The sequence below is a fragment of the Panthera tigris genome, chromosome D4 (assembly GCF_018350195.1).
Source record: "Panthera tigris isolate Pti1 chromosome D4, P.tigris_Pti1_mat1.1, whole genome shotgun sequence".
NCBI lineage: Eukaryota > Metazoa > Chordata > Mammalia > Carnivora > Felidae > Panthera > Panthera tigris.
The window spans coordinates 40,479,017-40,499,445 of NC_056672.1; the positions used below are offsets into that span (position 1 = coordinate 40,479,017).

General features: G+C 37.1%; 1 protein-coding gene across 8 annotated transcripts in view; it reads left to right on the forward strand.

Annotated features, from left to right (window-relative positions):
• Positions 1 to 20,429, forward strand: part of CCDC171 (coiled-coil domain containing 171) — a 301,409-nt gene that overhangs the window by 63,005 nt on the left and 217,975 nt on the right. For all 8 annotated transcript variants that reach the window (XM_042964352.1, XM_042964351.1, XM_042964356.1 and 5 more), the window contains 2 exons: positions 3,172 to 3,332; positions 16,656 to 16,794. In XM_042964352.1, the coding sequence (XP_042820286.1) occupies positions 3,172 to 3,332; positions 16,656 to 16,794 (300 nt within the window). The remainder of the gene's footprint in view (positions 1 to 3,171; positions 3,333 to 16,655; positions 16,795 to 20,429) is intronic.

Below are 20,429 nucleotides of genomic sequence, written 5' to 3' on the forward strand. Positions count from 1 at the left end.
AAGTCTCACATAAAATTCCAGAAATCTAAATTCCTTAATTTAATGTTTCTAAAGTGGACTCCACACCCAGTGTGGGGCTTGAACTCATGACCCTGAGATCAAGAGTTGTATGCTCTACCGACTGAGCCAGGTGCCCCTAAGTTCCTTAATTTAATTTGGATTTTTTTTTAAGACATACACTTTCCCTTATATTAAATGTTAATTAATAAAACTTGCCAAGTTTTACCTTATTGTTTAAACATGTCTTAATATAGGGCGTAACTAAGCTCATAAGAAATTTATAATAAATTATTTTTTTACTTTTATCTTTAATGAAATGCCTCCTTTACCTGCAAAATTCTCAGGCCCATGTATTTGAGTGTTTGTATTTTAGGCAAACTTGTACAAGTTAAGCTTTTCTTTAAAAAAAAAAAAAAGATTAAATCACCCAAAAATAAGCAATAAGGCTAAAGTTTTAAGTTATGAAAGAAGTACAATTCAGAAATTAAGTTTTTCGTTGTAGTTATAATTTATACCTGGATGTATATATAGTTAATAGCTATAAAAATAATTATTACATGTATAGTTTTTACTCATATACATTAATATTTCATATTTAACCTAGGGTTTTGACTGTGAAAAAAAGCCAAAGTTTATATTTGAACCATATACATCTATAAATACCGACAAGTATTTTCAGTGAGGTACATCTAGTAAAATTCAGTTTCAGATTAGTTTAAAAGCAAATGAGACAAATGAGACTACTAAATAGTTGTAATGAATCACCATTTTATCATAAACTGTAGTTAAGTTTGTTTAGATGCTATATCATAAAAATGAGAAAGTAGAGTCAGAGAGTTGACTCAATTAGTAATTTGAAAACTACTTCTCTTTCAGTTGGATTGATTTGTCCTTTGTGATTGAGTGCTTATTTTGTGAAAGGAGATAGCAATGCAGATAGAAGAAAATGTTGTCCAGATTTATTATTTTACTTGTAAACATTGGATTTAGACAAAATAGCAGAGAAAAATAAAGTTTAGGGGCGCCTGGGTGGCTCAGTCAGTTAAGTCTCCGACTTTGGCTCAGGTCACGATCTTGGGGTTCATGAGTTCCAGCCCCGTGTCGGGTTCCGTGCTGACAGCTCAGAGCCTGGAGCCTGCTTCATTCTGTGTCTTCCTTTCTCTTTGCCCCTCCCCTGCTCATGCTCTGTCTCTCTCAAAAATAAATAAACATAAAAAAAAATTTGAAAAAAAAAAAGAAAAAGAAAGTTTAAAAGACCGAATCTCAAAAATTACCAGGTTGTATCTCCATATCTATTCTATTTCCTTACGTTAGTGTAAGAATGTTTCAGTTATTCCAAAATATTTTTGGATAATTACAAATAATAATTCTGGTGATTATTTTTTGTATGGATTAATTTAAGAACATTTTTATGTTGTCCTAGGCTTCATTTCTTGGTGACTTCATCTTTTTTACTTCAGATTGTCTTTTGCCGTCCCCATGAGGCTTGTTCAGAGCTTTTCTCTGATTTCATGGCCCTTTGTGCCTGTTTCTGTGACAGGAGCCACTTACATATTCTCTTGTGGTCTCTCCTCTCCTAAAGACTAGGAGCTCTTCAAGAACTAAGACTGTCTATTTTCATGATTATCATATAATACCTTGAGCACTAGCTCATTGCCTGGCACATATTAAGTGCTTAATAATATTTATTCAAACATTTATTAAACAAATATTATGTATTCATATGTGATATTAAGTATATATTGATATTAGATAAATATTATCTCATTAGATCTTTGTAGCAACTCTGTAGATAGTCTGTTTATGAGGATGATGATGATGATTTACTGTTTACAGGTAAGGAACCTCAGGTTTTTGGAGGTTTAGTAATATGCCAGAGGTCACCTAAGTTAATTTGTAGAGCTAGAATTTAAACGTGAGCTTTAGGATTCTGAAGCCGGTTTTCTATCTAGTATAAAGCGTTTTCTACCACCCCCCTTCTTTTGAACTTAGCGTTCTAATTTTTGTTTTTAACTTAATTTTCTGAAGAAGGTAAAACATAGTTCAGAAATCAAAACAATATTAAATGGATGAGAACTCTTGCTTTCACTCCTGTGTCTCCCTTCAATCTACCCTATTGCCTCTTACTTATTCTTATTTTTTCCACTTGTTTACCCAAAATATAGACTTTATCTGGACTTTGCTTTATTGATATATGTTAACCCTACATAGAGAACCACATAGAGAACTTCCTTTTCAAAAGCTCTTTTTTTTTTTGAGAGAGAGAGAGAGAGAGAGAGGGTGCAAGTGAACGAGGGGCAGAGAGAGAAGTGGGGCTCACCCGAAGCAGGGCTCGAGCTCACCTGATGTGGGGCTCGAACTCATGAACTGGGAAATCATGACCTGAGCCGAAGCCAGATGCTTAACTGACTGAGCCACCCAGGTGCCCCTCAGAAGTTGTTTTGTAACTTTTTTTTTTTTTTTTTACCGCTGCATATTCTTCTTTTATGGGAATATACTGCTTTGTTCCTCTGTTCTGCTGTCATTGTTTACATGGAATCCAGTTTTTAAAGTGTTTTATTATATAAAGTTTCAGGTATATGCAGAAGTAGAGAGAATTGAACAATGAGCTTCCTGTGTAGCCATCACTTCAAGATTTACCTCGGGCCAATCATGTTTTTTATTTATTGTCTACTCCCATCCCTATATCACTTTGAGGCAAATCCTAGATATCCCACATTTACAAATATTTTAGTCAAATAGTATTATTCGGTAATAAAAGTTTTACTTGTCAACAGTAAGAAACCTCTAGGAGTAAAACTTTATTGAGATTCTAACGATGTTAATGTAACGGTGTTTCTCTTAAGAGGGGAAGAATTCTTTGCTTTTGTTTTCAAAAGCCACTCATTTTATTATGTTTCATACAAAGTTTTGAACGTGGATTTGTAGGTCGAAATTAGGCACTTTGATAAGGCATTTCCATAGCACAGTTAACTCTTCTTCCACTCTTCCTTCCATTAAACATGTTCAGAAAGGGAATACACTGTCTTTTGTTTATTTTCCTTTTTAAACCAAAGCAGAAAGGAAGAAGTTTAGGTAAATGATGATCTGCTACTGATAAATTACGCTGTTCAATTTGACTGACGCTAGCGTTTCCTTCCTCGCTTTAACTACTTCTCTGACATCTGGTAGTTACGGATTCGAGAACTTGAAGGAGCTTTGCAGGTCGAGAAGGCCAGCCAGGCAGAAGCTGTTGCTGACTTGGAAATGATCAAGAATGAATTCAAAGAAGTTGAAAGTGCATATGAGCGAGAAAAGCATAATGCACAAGAGAGCTTTGCAAAATTAAATTTGTAAGTCTTTTACTGTAAAATTCTTTAAGTTAATGTAAAGGGTTTATGAAACCTACATAAGTATGAATGTGTAGTATGTTAGATGTAGTTCTCATTGATGTCAGTGCTAGTTTGCGGATAAAAGATTTCATAAAACAGATCTATACTTCTCTACTTTTTTGGATTTTGAAGTATCATGGCTATTCCAAGTGGTCTCAGAAATGCAATTTTTACCCTATAAAGTAAATATGTTAATGTATTTTGTATTTACTGATGTAATACAGTATCTTTAAAGACCTTGATTTCTAGGCCACCTGCAAAGGGCTATGTGGAGATGGATAAAGTTTGAGATTTTCTCAAACTACGGGCATAATAGCAGTAGGACTAATACCACTCTTTGTGGCTCGCATGCATTGTGGCTCACTTGGCGTCTAGCATTGCATGGTTTCATTTAATTTATATAACACCCCATGAGGTAGCTTCTCTTTTTATCCCTGTTTTACAGATGTGGAAATTGAGGCTTAATGAGGATGGGGACACACAACTAGTACGTGGCAGAGTCAGGATCTTTTTGATTCCTACTGATTTTAACCTTTATCAGTTCAAAAGCCTTTCATCTGGAATGTTCTGTAGGATGCTTTAAAAGTTCATAATTCTTTAATATGTTTCCAAAAAAAAGTTGATAGTAGATTTTTTAAAATATAATTTATTGACAGATTGGTTTCCCTACAACACCCAGTGCGCATCCCAACAAGTGCCCTCCTCAATGCCCATCACCACTTTCCCCTTGATAGTAGATGTTTTAAAGCATTTCTCCCCATAGGGTGAAATACATCCCACCATTGGTACATGACCTGATAATAGGTTGGTATATTAAAGTTGTGTATTTATTTTTAATGTTAGTTTGTATATGACAAATAGATCATGATTTTCCACTTACAGCAATGACATGAAGATTCCTCTTAAAATACTTCATTTGACATAAAAAATGAGTTAGAGAAAAGCATTATTAAATAGTAGTAATTATTACAGGTATAGCAAAATCATAAAGATGGCACTTGAAAGACTGACTTAAAAAGCTGATGTTGAAAAAATTTAAAATTCTTTACCTGAGATTACTGTTATTGGTAATGCTTATAATATTTTAAACCAGTAATTCTGAACTGAAAGTTTTTGCTTCCTCTGGGATGACTTAGATGACCTTCTGTGAATGTTACTCTAAAGACTTATCCTCCTGTATTTCCTTTGAACCATTGCTTGAATCTGCACATTTATATATAAATACGTTTGAAGGGCCTTTATATAGAATATAGTGCAGATTTTTTAACTGTTGCTTTGAGATAATAATTAGAATCTGCAAGTGAAAGAAGCCAGACTGTACTCCCAACAAGTAAAGCTTTCACCAGTGAAATAATAGGCTACTTTGGGGAACTAGTGAGTTCTCTGTCTTGGGAGGTTCAAAACAGAAGGTAGAAGATTCTTTGTCATGGGTATTGAAGAAGAGAATCCTGCAAAAGTTGGACTAGTGGAATTTTAAAAGACCTGCTAACAATGAAGCTCCAATATTTTGTTATAAAGTAAACTCGGGGCGCCTGGGTGGCTCAGTCAGTTGAGCATCTGACTTCAGCTCAGGTCATGATCTCACGGCCTGTGAGTTCGAGCCCCATGTCGGGCTCTGTGCTGACAGCTCAGAGCCTGGAACTTGCTTCGGATTCTGTGTCTATCTCTCTCTCTACCCCTCCCCATGCTCATGCTCTGTCTTTCTCTCTGTCAAAAATAAATAAACATTAAAAAAAAGTTTTAAAGTAAACTCTGCCGACAATGTGGAGCTCACACTCAGGACCCTAAATCAAGAGTTGCATGGTCCACCAACTAACTGAGCCAGCCAGGTGCCCCAAGCTCCAGGATGTTAATCTATGTGCTTTTCTAATCATACCCCAAGCCAATTTTTTTCTTTAGGTTTGTTCTGCTATTATTTGTGTTTTGGTGCTTGAAAAATTTTACTCAAATTTTGTATTCCAACAAGCATCAACTAACAATTCTAAATATTAGTTACATATTCCAACTAAGCACCAGCTGACAATCCAAAATACTTTAACACAGTGTCCCTTATCCGTTCTTTGTCTCTATATAACTGTGCTATAATCATAAACAGTGAATATTAAATAGTAATTAAAGCCCACTACTCATTTCTGTGACTCCGTTCCTGTGACTTCTCTTCTCCATCGCATCTTCCTTTTCTTTGTATGTAACGTGACAGCCTCTTCTGTTCCAATGATCTGTTGTACTACAGGGAATGATATGGCATGAGGAATGATTGGTTAAGCTATTTCATTTTTTATTTGTACTTCTGACTTGTCTTCAGAATCTTCTTTTTTTTTTTTTTTAATTTTAATGTTTATTTATTTCTTAGAGAGAGAGAGAAAGAGTGCAAGCAGGGGAGGGGCAGAGAGAGAGGGAGACACAGAATCCAAGGCAGGCTCCAGGCTCCAAACTGTCAGCATGGAGCCCTACGCGGGGCTCGAACTCACCAACCGTGAGAACATGACCTGAGCCGAAGTCAGTCACTAAACCGACTGAGCCATCCAGGTGCCCCCAGAATCTAATTTAAAAAATACTTTAAAATGTTTTAAAGTCATGAACTCTCACATATTGATTTTTCAAAGTAGCTCTAAGTTTGGGATCAAGTATTTCAAAAGGAAACTTGGTAGATTTTAGGTCTTTAAGGTAAATAATACCTTAAAATTTTTTTTTAATGTTTATTTATTTTTGAGAGAGAGAGAGAGACAGAATGTGAGCAGGGGAGGAGCAGAGAGAGAGAGGGAGGCACAGAATCTGAAGCAGGCTCCAGGCTCCGAGCTGTCAGCACGGAGCCCGACTTGGGGGCTCGAACCCACGAACCGTGAGATCATGACCTGAGCCAAAGTTGGACGCTTAACTGACTGAGCCACTTAGGCACCCTGGTAAATGATACCTTTAGTTTACAACTTTGAGAGCAGGGAGTTTGGGGTAGGACATTGTTTTACCTGTTGGATAGAACTGATACAACAACTGGTGATAAAGATTTTGTAGAGAAAATGCTGCCTGAACTTTGCCTAAGGTTCTTAAGCTTCTTTTTTTTCCCGGGTAGGTCTAGGTCAGGAGAAAAATCTTGTGTGTGTATTTTGGATTTATGATTTTGGTCAACCATTTCATAACTGTGGACATTCCTGCATGAAATTATCTTAGGTGGGATATATATGTGTTTATATATATTTTACATACATATTGTAAAGATCTCAATGAAGAATTTGATACCAATAACAGGCTACTTTAAAAAAATATATATTATATATAGAATTTTAGATAGAATAGATCCCTCTTCTGTATTTCTATAATCAAATTTTCTTAGTTATAAATTTTTTTTTTGCATCTATAAGTTGTAGTATGAAACTAAAGCTTTTAAATAATCTTTTCATTTTAGAGTTTTTTTTAATGCCAGGTCTTTATTAGCTGTGGTAACTGATTGCCTGGAATTGGTAGGGGGAAGGAGATCATGGTAACTTTACATCTAGTTTGAAATTAAATAAAAAATTTTTAATGTTTATATATTTTTGGGAGAGAGAGTGAGATGGAGGGTCTGAAGTGGGCCCCCCGACACGGGGCTGAAACTCATGAACTCTGAGATCATGACTTGAGCTGAAGCTGGATGCTTAACTGACTGAGCCACCCAGGCGCCCCTAAAGTTAAATTAAAATTAAAACAACACTGTTCAGGAAGAAATGGACAGGTTCCTAGAAATATATAAACTACCAAAACTGAAACAGGAAGAAATAGAAAATTTGAACAAACCTGTAACCAGTAAAGAAATTGAATTAGTAATCAAAAATCTCCCAAAAAACAAGAGGCCAGGGCTGGATGGCTTTCCAGGAGAAGTCTACCAAACATTTAAAAAAGAATTAACACCTATTCTTTTGAAGTTGTTCCAAAAAATAGAAATGGAAGGAAAACTTACAAACTCATTCTACGAGGCCAGCATTACCTTGATTCCAAAACCAGACAAATACCCCACTAAAAAGGGGAACTATAGACCAATTTCCCTGATGAACATAGATGCAAAAATTCTCAACAAGATACTAGCCAACCGGATTCAACAATATATTAAAAGAATTATTCACTAAAATCAAATAGGATTTATACCTGGGATACAGGGCTGGTTCAATATCCACACATCAGTCAATGTGATGCATCACATTAATAAAAGAAAGGACAAGAAGCACTTGACCGTCTCAATAGATGCAGAGAAAGCCTTTGACAAAATACAGCATCCTTTCTTGATAAAAACCCTCAAGAAAGTAGGTATAGAAGGATCATACCTTGAGATCATAAAAGCCATATATGAAAGACCCTCTGCTAATATCATCCTCAATGGGAAAAAACTGAGCTTTCCCCCTTAGGTCAGGAACACGACAGGGATGTCCACTCTTGCCACTGTTATTCAACATAGCACTGCAAGTCCTAGCCTCAGCAATCAGACAACAAAAAGAAATTAAAGGCATCCCAATTGGCCAAGAGGAGGTCAGACTTTCACTCTTTGCAGATGAGATGATACTCTATATGGAAAACCCAAAAGATTCCACCAAAAAAATGCTAGAACTGATCCATGAATTCAGCAAAGTTGCAGGACATGAAATCAATGCACAAAAACTGGTTGCATTTCTATACACTACTAATGAAGCAGCAGAAAGAGAAATCAAGGAATCGATCCCATTTACAATTGCACCAAAAATCATAAAATACCTAGGAATAAAGCTAACCAAAGAGGTGAAAAATCTATACACTGAAAACTATAAAAAGCTTATTAAAGAAATTGAAGACAACACAAAAAAATGGAAAAATATCCCATGCTCATGGCGGGAAGAACAAATCTTGTCAAAATGTTGATACTACCCAAAGCAATCTACATATTTAATGCAATCCCTATCAAAATAACACACATATTCTTCATAGAGCTAGAATAAACAATCATAAAATTTGTATGGAACTAGAAAGACCCCAAAGAACCAAAGCAATCCTGAAAAAGAAATCCATAGCTGGAGGCATCACAATTCTGGACTTCAAGATGTATTACAAAGCTGTCATCATCAAGACAGTATGGTACTGGAACAAAAACAGACACATAGATCAATGGAACAGAATAAGAGAACCCAGAAATGGACCCACAAACATATGGCCGACTAATCTTTGACGAAGCAGGAAAGAGTATCCGATGGAAAAAAGACAGTGTCTTCAGCAAATGGTGCTGGGAAAACTGGACAGCGACATGCAGAAGAATGAACCTGGACCACTTTCTTACACCATACACAAAAATACACTCAAAATGGATGAAAGACCTAAACGTAAGGCAGGAAGCCATCAAAAACCTCGAGGAGAAAGCAGGCAAAAACCTCTTTGACCTCAGCCACAGAAACTTCTTACTCAACATGTCCCTGGAGGCAAGGGAAACAAAAACAAAAATGAACTATTGGGATCTCATGAAGATAAAAAGCTTCTGCACAGCGAAGGAAACAACCAGCAAAACTAAAAGACAATTGACAGAATGGGAGAAGATATTTGTAAATGACATACCAGATAAAGGGTTAGTATCCAAAATCTATAGAGAGCTTATCAAACTGAGCACCCCAAAAACAATCCAGTGAAGAAATGGGCAAAAGAAATGAATAGACATTTTTCCAAAGAAGACATCCAGATGGCTAACAGACACGTGAAAAAATGTTCCACATCACTTATCATCAGGGAAATACAAATCAAAACCACAATGAGATACCACCTCATACCAGTCAGAATGGCTAAAATTAACAACTCAGGCAATGACAGATGTTGGCAAGGATGGGGAGAAAGAGGAACCCTTTTGTACTGCTGGCCGTAATGCAAGCTGCTGCAGCCACTCTGAAAAACAGTATGGAGGTTCCTCAAAAGTTAAAAATAGAACTACCCTACGACCCAGCAATTGCACTACTAGGTGTTTATCCAAAGGATACAGGAGTGCTGTTTCGAAAGGGCACATGCACCCCAATGTTTATAGCAGCACTATTGACAATAGCCAAAGTAAGGAAAGAGCCCAAATGTCCATTGACAGATGAATGGATAAAGAAGATGTGGTTATATACATACAGTGGAGTATTACTTGGAAGTCAAAAAGAGTGAAATCTTGCCTTTTGCAACAATGTGGATGGGACGAGAGTGTATTATGCTAAGCAAAATTAGTCAAAGACAAATATATGACTTCACTCATATGTGGAATTTAAGATATAAAACGGATGAACATAGGAAAGTGACACAAAAATATATAAAAACAGGGAGGGGGGCAAAACATAAGAGACTCTTAAATATAGAGAACAGGCTGAGAGTTGCTGGAGGGGTTTTGGGTGGAGGGATGGGCTAAATGGGCAAGGCGCATTAAGGAAGACACTTGCTGGGATGAGCATTGGATGTTATCTGTAGGGGATGAATCACTGAGTTCTACTCCTGAAATCATTATTGCACCATATGCTAACTAACTTGGATGAAAATTAAAAAAAAATTAATTAATTACCAAAAAACACTGTTCAAAGATATGATATTAGATGGACTGAATCTCAGTTTATCTATTTCATTACACTCAATATTTAGGAACTTCCTTATTTTTCTAAATATAACATCCAAAAGTATAAAAATAACAAAAGTATTAGAATTTATTAGCAGAATTATTACTTACATGGTGGATAAAAGACCAAAGATGGTTTTTTGTTAAAACAGTCTGTGGTGAAGTTCTTAGCTCAGCTCTTTTATTTTTATTTGTATTTTTTTTAGATTTTTAAAAAATGTTTATTTTGAGAGAGAGTGTGTGAGCAGGGAATGGCAGAGAGAGAGGGAGAGAGAGAATCTCCTCCAGGCTCTGTGCTGTCAGCACAGAGGCCGAGATGGGGCTTGATGTCACAAACTGTGAGATTACAACCTGAGCCGAAATCAAGAGTCAGAAGCCTAACTGACTGCCACCCCAGCACCACTTAGCTGAGCTCTTTAAAAAAATAATAGCCTGGGAATCTAGTAGGAAAGAAAGCATCTTAACTATAGGTTTCCTTCCTCTCCCTTCTCTTTCTTGCCTAAATCCTTCACCTGCCAAGTCCTAGTCCTTCTTCGGAATTCAAAGAGATGGGGCTCCCTTCATTATACCCCCGCCCAACTCATTGCCCTTGGTGGGGCTTTTCAAGAAGCCCGGGAACCAATGATTTCTTGGGTTGTGCATTACATTGCTGACAGTGAGGAATGTCCCCCATTTCAGTGGACCTAGTTTGAACATGAACTCAGCCCCAAATGACAGAGGCATTTAATTTTATATTTGCTGAGTAATAATAACTTTTAACTGAAACTGTGATTTTGTCAAAATCTTGTATGTAGTCTGAAAAGTAAAATAGTACTTCAAGGTCAGCAGTTTCATACCCCTTGCTCTCTACTACCAGTTTCCACTCCTTTGAAGCAACTGTTTTTAATTCTTCAATAAAAATTTTTTTAATCTTTTAATTTATTTTTGAGAGAGAGAGAGAGAGAGAGAGAGAGACAGTGTGCAAGCAGTGGAGGGGCAGAGAGAGAAGGAGGCACAGAATCCGAAGCAGGCTCCAGGCTCTGAGCTGTCAGCACAGAGCCCGACACGGGGCTCGAACTCACAAGCTGTGAGATCATGACCTGAGCCGAAGTCAGACGCTCAACCGACTGAGCCACCCAGGTGCCCCATACTGCTTTTAATTCTTATTGCTGTTTCTTCTGATATAACCTCATATTTCTGAATAACATGCATATCCTGCCATGTTTTCAATTTCCACCTTTACAGATGGTCTGTGGGCTCCCACTTACTTATCTCCATTGTACCCCTTCTCCCACACAGCACACTTATTCCTTCCCTCCTCTCGTCCTTACTGTGGGGTTATATTTTGGGGTATTTTTTTTTCTGTAACTTTTTTTTTGGTAACTCATCTTTATTTCTCTTCATAGGACAATTTATGATATTCTTTGTTGTTTATTGTCTTTCCTCTTACATGGATGGGAACTTTGTTTTGTTCATTGCTGTCTCCCAATGCCTAGAATAGTGCCTGGCACTTAAGAGCTGCTAAGTAAAGATTTGCTCAATTATCAAATGAAGGAATAGTTAGTAATTGCCTCATTTTAAATTGGATTAGTTTATATGCACCAATTACTGAATTACTCTTAAATTACTCTCTAACAGGACTGAAAATCTCTCATTATGTTCCTACACCTCAGCAATTCTATTGTTTTAAGTTTCTTGTAGGAGACATCCATTCTGGACTCTTCTCTCCACCTTCTCCATTCTGAACAAATTATTTTTTAGGCTCCCTGGCACTGTCATCCCTTTCACCAGAATAGATCCCATACTAGGTCACAAATCAAGCCTCAGCAAGTACAAAAAAGATTGAAATCCTACCATTGCATATTTTCCAACCACAACTCTATGAAACTTGAAGTCAACCACAAGAAGAAATCTGGAAAGACCACAAATACATTCATCCTACTAAAGGATGAATGGATCAACCAGGAAATTAAAGAAGAAATAAGAAAATACATGGAAACAAATGAAAATGAAAACACAGTGGTCCAAAACCTTTGGGATGCAGCAAAAGTGGTCCTAAGACAGAAGTGTGTAGCAAGACAGGTCTGCCTCAAGAAGCCAGAAAAATCTCAAACAAACAACCTAACCTTACACCTAAACGGGCTGGAGAAAGAACAACAAATGAAGCCTACAGCCAGCAGATGAAGGCAAATAATGACGACAGGGCAGAAATAAATGATACAGAAATGAAAAAAAAAAAAAACAAAAACCCAGTAGAACAGATCAATGAAACCAGGAGCTGGTTCTTTCAAAAAATTAAGAAAATTGATAACCCCGAGCTAAACTTATCAAAAAGAAAAGATAAAGGACCCAAACAAATAGAATCACAAATGAGAAAAAAGAAATCAACAATCAATATGACAGAAATACAAACAATTACAAGAGAATATTATGAAAAATTATATGCCAACAAACTGGACAATTTTGAAGAAATGAATAAATGTCTAGAAACATATAAACTACCAAAACTGAAACAGGAAGAAATAGAAAAATTGAACAGACTGATGACCAGCAAAGAAATTGAATCGGTAATCAAAAATCTTCTAGCAAACAAAAGTCCAGGGCATGATGGCTCCACAGGGGAATTCTGTCAAACATTTATGTATTTATTTATTTATTTTAAAATTTTATTTATTTATTTGGAGAGATTGAGGGAGAGAGAGGGCAGAGGAGGGGCAGAGAGAGAGAGAGAGAGAATCCCAAGCAGGCTCCTCACTGTCAGTGTGGAGCCTGACATGGGGCTCGAACTCATGAACCGTGAGATCATGACCTGAGCCAAAGTCAGGAGCTGGTTGCTCAGTTGTCTGAGCCAAACTCAATTGCCTGTCTACCAGACTTTATTTATTTATTTAAGTTTATTTATTTTGAGAGAGGGAGCGAAACAGAGAGAGAGCGAACGTGCGTGCACAAGTCGGGGAGGGGCAGAGAGAGAGAGGGAGAGACAGAATCCCAAGGAGGCTGTGCACTGACAGCGCAGAGCCTGATGCGGGGCTCAAACTCACACTGCAAGATCATGACCTGAGCCGGGATCAAGAGTTGGACGCTTAACCGACTGCGCCACCCAGGCGCCCCTCTATCAAACATTCAAAGAAGACTTAATACCTATTCTTCTCAAACTATTCCAAAAAATAGAAATGGAAGGAAAACTTCCAAACTTATTCTATGAGGTCAGCATTACTCTGATTCCAAAACCAGACAAAGACTCCACTAAAAAAGAGAACTACAGGCCAATATCAGCGATGAATATGGGCATAAAAATTCGCAACAAAATACTTGCAAATTGAATCCAACAGTACATTAAAAAAATCATTTGCCACGATCAAGTGGGATTTATACCTGGGCTGCAGGGGTGGTTCAATATTTGCAAATCAATTAACATGATACACCACATTAATGAAAGAGAGGATAAGAACCATAAGAACCTCTGAATAGATGCAGAAAAAGCATTTGACAAAGTATAACATCCATTCTTGATAAAAACCCTCAACAAAGTAGGTTTTTAAAAATTTTTTTTAATGTTTATTTATTTTTGAGGTGGGGGGTGCAGTGAGAGAGGGAGGCACAGAATCTGAAGCGGGCTCCAGGCTCTGAGCTGTCAGCATGACCTGAGCCGAAGTCAGATGCTTAACTGATTGAGCCACCCAGGTGCCCCAACCCTCAAAAAGTAGGTTTTGAGGGAATATACCTCAATGTAATAGAAGCCATATATAGCATACCCACAACTAATATCATTCTCAGTGGGGAAACGGCTGAGAGCTTTTCCTCCATGGTTAAGGACAAGATAGGGAGGGGGCACCTGGGTGGCTCAGTCAGCTAAGCGTCTGACTTTGGCTCAGGTCATGATCTCACGGTTCATGAGTTCAAGCCCCGTGCCTGGCTCTGTGCTGATAGCTCAGAGCCTGAAGCCTCCTTCAGATTCTTTGTCTCTCTCTCTCTCTCTTTCTGCCCCTCCCCCACCCATGCTCACTCTCTCTCTCTGTCTCTGGCTCTCTCTCAAAAATAAATAAAACACTAAAAAATAAAAAAAAAACAATACAAAAAGAACAAGGTAGTGAGGTCCACTTTCACCAGTTATTTAACATAGTACTGGAAGTCCTAGCCTAAGCAATCAGACACCAAAAAAGAAATAAAAGTCATCCAAATTGGCAAGGAAAAAGTTAAACTTTCACTATTTTCAGATGACATGATACTCTAGGTAGAAAACCCAAGGACTCTGCCAAAAAATTGCTAGAACTGATGCACAAATTCAGTAAAGTTGCAGGATATAATATCAACAACATACAGAAATCTGTTGCATTTCTATACTCCAATAATGAAACAGCAGAAAGAGAAATAAAGAAATCGATCCCATTTACAACCTCACCAAAAATCATAAGATACTTAGTATTAAACCTAACTGAAGAGGTAAAAGATCTGTACTCTGAAAACTGTAAAATACTGATGAAGGAAATTGAAGATGACACAAAAAAATGGAAAAACATTTCATGCTTGTGGATGGGAAGAACAAATATTGTTAAAATGTCTATACTACCCAAAACAATCGACACATTTAATGCAATCCCTATCAAAATACCACTAGCATTTTTCACAGAGCTAGAATAAACAATCCTAAAATTTGTATGTAACTATGAAAGACTCTGAATAGCCAAAGCAGTCTTGAAAAAGAAAAGCAAAGCTGGAAGCATCAATTTCAGACTGATATTACAAAGCTATAGCAATCAAGACAGTATGGTACCGGCACAAAAACAAACACATAGATCAACGGAACAGAATAGAAAATCCAGAAATGGAACCACAACTATATGGTCAACCAATCTTCGACAAAGCGGGAAAGAATATCCAATGAAAAAAAGACAGTCTCTTCAACAAATGGTGTTGGGTAAAGTGGACAGCAACTTGCAAAAGAATGAAACTGGACCACTTTCTTATACCATACACAAAAATAAATTCAAAATGGATGAAAGACCTAAATGTGAGACAGGAAATCATCAAAATCCTAGGGGAGAACACAGGCTTCTTTGACATCATCTGTAATAACTTCTTACTAGATAGGTCTTCTGAGGCAAGGGAAACAAAAGCAAAAATAAACTATTGGGACTTCACCAAGGTAAACATGTTGTACAAAGTGACGGAAACAATCAACAAAACCAAAAGACAATCTTTGTAATGGGAGAAGATATTTGTAAATGACTTCTCTGATAAAGGGTTAGTATCAAAATCCATAAAGAACATATCAAGCTCAACACCCAATAAACAAATAATCCCAAATGGGCAGAAGATATGAATGGATATTTTTCCAAAGAAAACATCGAAATGGCTAACTGACACATGAAAAGATGCTCAACATCACTCATTATCAGGGAAATACAAATCAAAACCATGATGAGATACCACCTCACACCTGACAGAATGGCTAAAATTAGCAACATAAGAAACAATAGGTGTTGCCAAGGATGCAGAGAAAGGGGAACCCTCTTGCACTGTTGCTGGGAGTGCAAATTGATGCAGCCACTCTGGAAAACAGTATGGAGGATACTCAGAAAGTTAAAAGTAGAATTACCCTATGATCCAGCAATTGCACTACTAGGTATTTACTCTAAGTATACAAAAATCCTGATTCGAAGGGGTTCCAGCACCACAGTTTTTACAGCAGCACTATCAACAATAGCCAAATTATGGAAAGAGCCCAAATGTCCATTGACTGATGAATGGATAAAGAAGAGGTGCTGTATATGTGTGTGTATTTACACACACAAACACATACATAATGGGGTATTACTCAGCCATCAAAAAGAATGAAATCTTGCCATTTGCAATGATGTGGATGGAGCTAGAGAGTATTATGCTAAGTGAAATAAGTCTGAGAAAAACAAATACCATATGATTTCACTCATATGTGGCATTTAAGAAACAAAACAGATGAACATAAAAAAAGAGAAGAGGGGAAAAAAAAGAGAGAGGCAAACCAAGAAACAGACTTGTAACTATAGAGAACAAACTGAAGGCTGCTGGAGGGAGGTGGGTGGAAGATGGGCTAAATGGGTGATGGGTATTAAGGAGGGCACTTGTGCTGAGCACCGGGTGTTGTGTTTGTAAGTGATGAATCACTATATCCTACACCTGAAACTAATATTGCACTGTATGTTAACTAACGAGAATTTAAATACAAACTTGAAAAAGAAAGAAAAGCAAAGAATTCTATGTGTTTCAATCGTGAATATGAATGTGTTTTGAGGATTCTTTCTTTTGGGATTTTCTGTGTCATCACACTAAGTTCCACTTGCAAGGACATTCACGAATAAAGCATTTGTTCCATTTGCAGTGTTGTATTTTAATCTGAAAATTGTTTGATAGAACTGTTTTCTGTCTTGAGGCAGTTTCTGAGCTAACTGAACTGTGGTGTGTGGGTTTTGTTCATCAAAGATAATGGTGAGACCAAATCAACGCTAACCAAATTGATTTTGCTTATAACCTTGGGCATAGTAAAATACCTGCTAACAAAGGGGCAAGGTATTATTCCTTTAAAGTCTTTCATTTAAGAATATGCAATCCTTTCTGTTCGGAAAAATGAGAGGTGGCCTTTAAAAGCCTTTGGCACAAACACATGATAGATAATACATCTGCCAATCATGTTAAAGCTATGTAATAGGACTTGATAAAACCATATTTGAAAAATCTGCTCTGACACTTTAAATTTTCAGATTAGAAAGAGAGTATTTCTCCAAAAACAAGAAACTAAATGAAGAGATCGAGGAACAGAAGAAAGCAATTATAGACCTTTCAAAGAGACTCCAGTATAATGAAAAAAGTTACAGTGAATTACAGGAAGAACTTGTAATGGTAAGGATAAAAAAGAAAACCCTATGGCAATTACTTTATTGGGTCAAATCTGATGTTTAACAGGTTTTTTCCCCTCACTACATGCCATGAGATAATAGTATGAAAGTAATTTTAGTGACATTGATATAAAATTTTGAAACCAGAGATGCTGATTACAACAAAGATATATTTAAGAATCATCTCTTCTTTAGAAAAATTGGGAAAACTAGTCAAATTAGTGAAAACTGAATTGTAGAATATTTTAGAATTTATTCAGGGGTTTACCTTTTTCTTGCTTTTTTTTTTTTTTTTTCGGTGCATAGAACAATGATACCAAGATGAGAGGGGGTCAGGGTTTATAATCAATAGATCTAATGATTTCAAAGACTCCCTTTTGTAGTCATTTTGTACCTGATCATTTTGTTTCCATTCCCCAATAATCAAGCTTTCACACCATCACCACATTTGTCTTCCTAAGATATTGATCTGATCTTGTCACCCTCACTTTATTAAAAAACCATCAATGTCTGCTTGTTGTTTTCAGAATGAAGTTCAGCTTCTTGTCATACAATCTAAGGCCCTGGCTTTGTGACTCCGTGTTAACTCTTTCGGCTTCTTCTCTTTCCATTAGCCCTCTTACCTTGCTTCAGCCACATTAGCGTGCTCTTGGCTTCCTAAACACATTGTATATTTTTGTATCTTCCTGCTTTTTAAGGCTGTTCATTTTTTGGACCCACATTGACTGAACTGCTCCTTTTTTTTCTCTTTAGTAAACTCCTGTGTATCCTGTAATGCCCTATTTTTTTTTTTCCTTTAGTAAACTCCTATGTAACCTGTAATGCCCTATTTTTTTTCCCTTTAGTAAACTCCTATGTATCCTGTAATGCCCTGTTCTGACATCTTGCAATCTGTGATGCCTTCCATGATTCCATCTTTCCCCACTCTCCCATCCTACTAGTCAGAATTTTTCCTTTTCCCAACTTTGTGTTTCCTTAGTACTTAGTTTAGCATCTTCACCACAGTTTAGCATAACACTCACCCAAATCTGGTACGTGTATCTCTCCCATGAGATTGTGAATGCATTGAGGTTAACAATTCATTTCACATACCAAGATTCCACCATAGTGTGTGCTTCCATAAACATTTATTGGATGCATCTATTTGGCTGATGCAGCACACTACTATTCTGCATTTGCTGGGAAGCCCAAGGGCATAAAATCTAGAGTGATACCTTGTTTCTTCTTTGTCTTGTCCCCACATGTATACCTTCTGCAGATACTGGCTACTTCACTTTAAACTCTTAGTGATATCCGTTATTGAAGAAAATGAATGTTTTTTTTTTCCCCGTGTCAAAAAAGATGGAGACTCTGGGTTATATTAAGAAGTAGTGGCCTAATCAGTGCTGTTCAGATAGAAAGGTAGTATTGGGATAAAATTTATACTCTGTCACTTTCAAATTATTTAATGTTTTGTACAGTCTTCATTCAACCCAAGATATTCAATGTGTTCTGATTCAGGGACTGATATTATTTTTTTGCTGTTTGGTTAAATTAGTAGTTTGAGTACTTTGGATGTGGATTTTAGATAAGTTTAGAGCTCTCTGTGTAGCATACTTTACTGTCTGTTCACTCTTATGTGCTACCCTAAATTTCATGGGCTATCCTCCCTCTTAGCTCCTGGTTCAGGAGGTGAATCAGTGGTGGAGAAAAACATGTGAGAGCCATCGAGCTGAGTCATGGATTTGGTCTTCTTGCTTAGGGACCCTGTTTTCAGTAGTTTGGAAAGTTAGCCAGTTATGACTAAGAATGTAACAGGGAAGATAGTCACAAACATAAGTTGCATGAATTTTCCTAATTTAGCCTTCTAGCACTCCAGTGACAAGGTGCAAAATAAAAGCAGCCTGGGTTTTTCACCATAGAGGATACTAGTGCTTTGTGATTAAAAAATTTTACTTGGGGGGTGCCTGGGTGGCTCAGTCGGTTAAGCGCCAACTTCAGCTTAGGTTGTGATCTCATGGCTCGTGAGTTTGAGCCCCACATCGGGCTCTGTGCTGACAGCTCAGAGCCTGGAGCTTGTTTCAGATTGTGTCTCCCTCTCTCTCTCTCTTTGACCCTTCCTTTGCTTTGTTTCTGTCTCTGTCTCTTTCTCTCAAAAACAAATAAACATAAAAGAATTAAAAAATATTAAAATTTTTTTACTTGGTGCCAACAAGTTTTTATTTTTCAGCTTTGCAGTGTGGCACATGATCTGAAGTAAGGCACGTTGCAGCCTTGTTTGGGTCTGCTTGCTTGTTTGGGTCTCATCCTGTAAAGCACTATTGTTCTGATCATAGCGTGAAAGATTGCAGGCTGATTGTTTCTTCAAAGCTTAATGGATTACTAAATGTTGTTGCTCTGTGAATTATAGTCCTTGCTGCAGAGCTTATGGGATGTTCAGAAAACTTATTCAGGTTGTACCTAAGTGATCTCCAGTTTATATGGTTCAACCTGACTATTCGTACTTTCCTCTTTTCTCATTTCTCTTAAATCCATAGCTTTGTGTCATATTTTTCTTCCATCTTTCTGTTTCTTTTGCTCCTCTTTTTGCTTTTCTTTCCCTTCCTCGTAATGAGCTTTCTGACTTGTTCTGTTTTCTGATTAGAACTATTGTTCTCGGGGTGCCTGGGTGGCTCAGTGGATTAAGTGTCCGACTTTGGCTCAGGTCATGATCTTGCGATCAGTGAGTTCGAGCCCCATGTCAGGCTCTATGCTAACAGCTCAGAGCCTGGAGCCTGTTTCAGATTCTGTCTCTCCCTCTCTCTCTGACCCTCCCCCGTTCATGCTCTGTCTCTACCTGCCTCAAAAATAAACATTAAAAAAATTTTTTTTAAAAAAAGAAAAAAAAAAGAACTATTGTTCTCTCTTTACCTGGCCATAATATGAAATTCAAAAATTATTTAATGAAAAAAAAGTTTTTTAAATCAGTCTGCTTTTATTATTTATTTTTAAAATTAAATTAAATTAATTAATTTATTTGTAATTTAACTTTATTTTTTATTTTTTAAAATTTACATCCAAGTTAGTTAGCACATAGTGCAACAATGATTTCAGGAGTAGATTCCTTAAATGCCCCTTACCCATTTAGCCCATCCCCCCTCCCACAACCCCTCCAGCAACCCTCAGTTTGTTCTCCATATTTATGAGTCTCTTCTATTTTGTCCCCCTCCCTGTTTTTATATTATTTTTGTTTCCCTTCCCTTATGTTCATCTGTTTTGTCTCTTAAAGTCCGCAGATGAGTGAAGTCATATGATTTTTGTCTTTCTCTGACTAATTTCACTTAGCATAGTACCCTCTAGTTCCATACACGTAGTTGCAAATGGCAAGATTTCATTCTTTTTGATTGCCGAGTAATACTCCATTGTATATATAAACCACATCTTCTTTATCCATTCATCCATCAGTGGACATTTGGGCTCTTTCCAGAGTTTGGCTATTGTTGGTAGTGCTGCTATAAACATTGGGGTGCCTGTGTCCCTTCAAAACAGCACACCTGTATCCCTTGGATAAATACCTAGTAGTGCAATTCCTGGGTCATAAGGTAGTTCTATTTTTAATTTTTTGAGGAACCTCCATACTGTTTTCCAGAGTGGCTGCACCAGTTTGCCTTCCCACCAGCA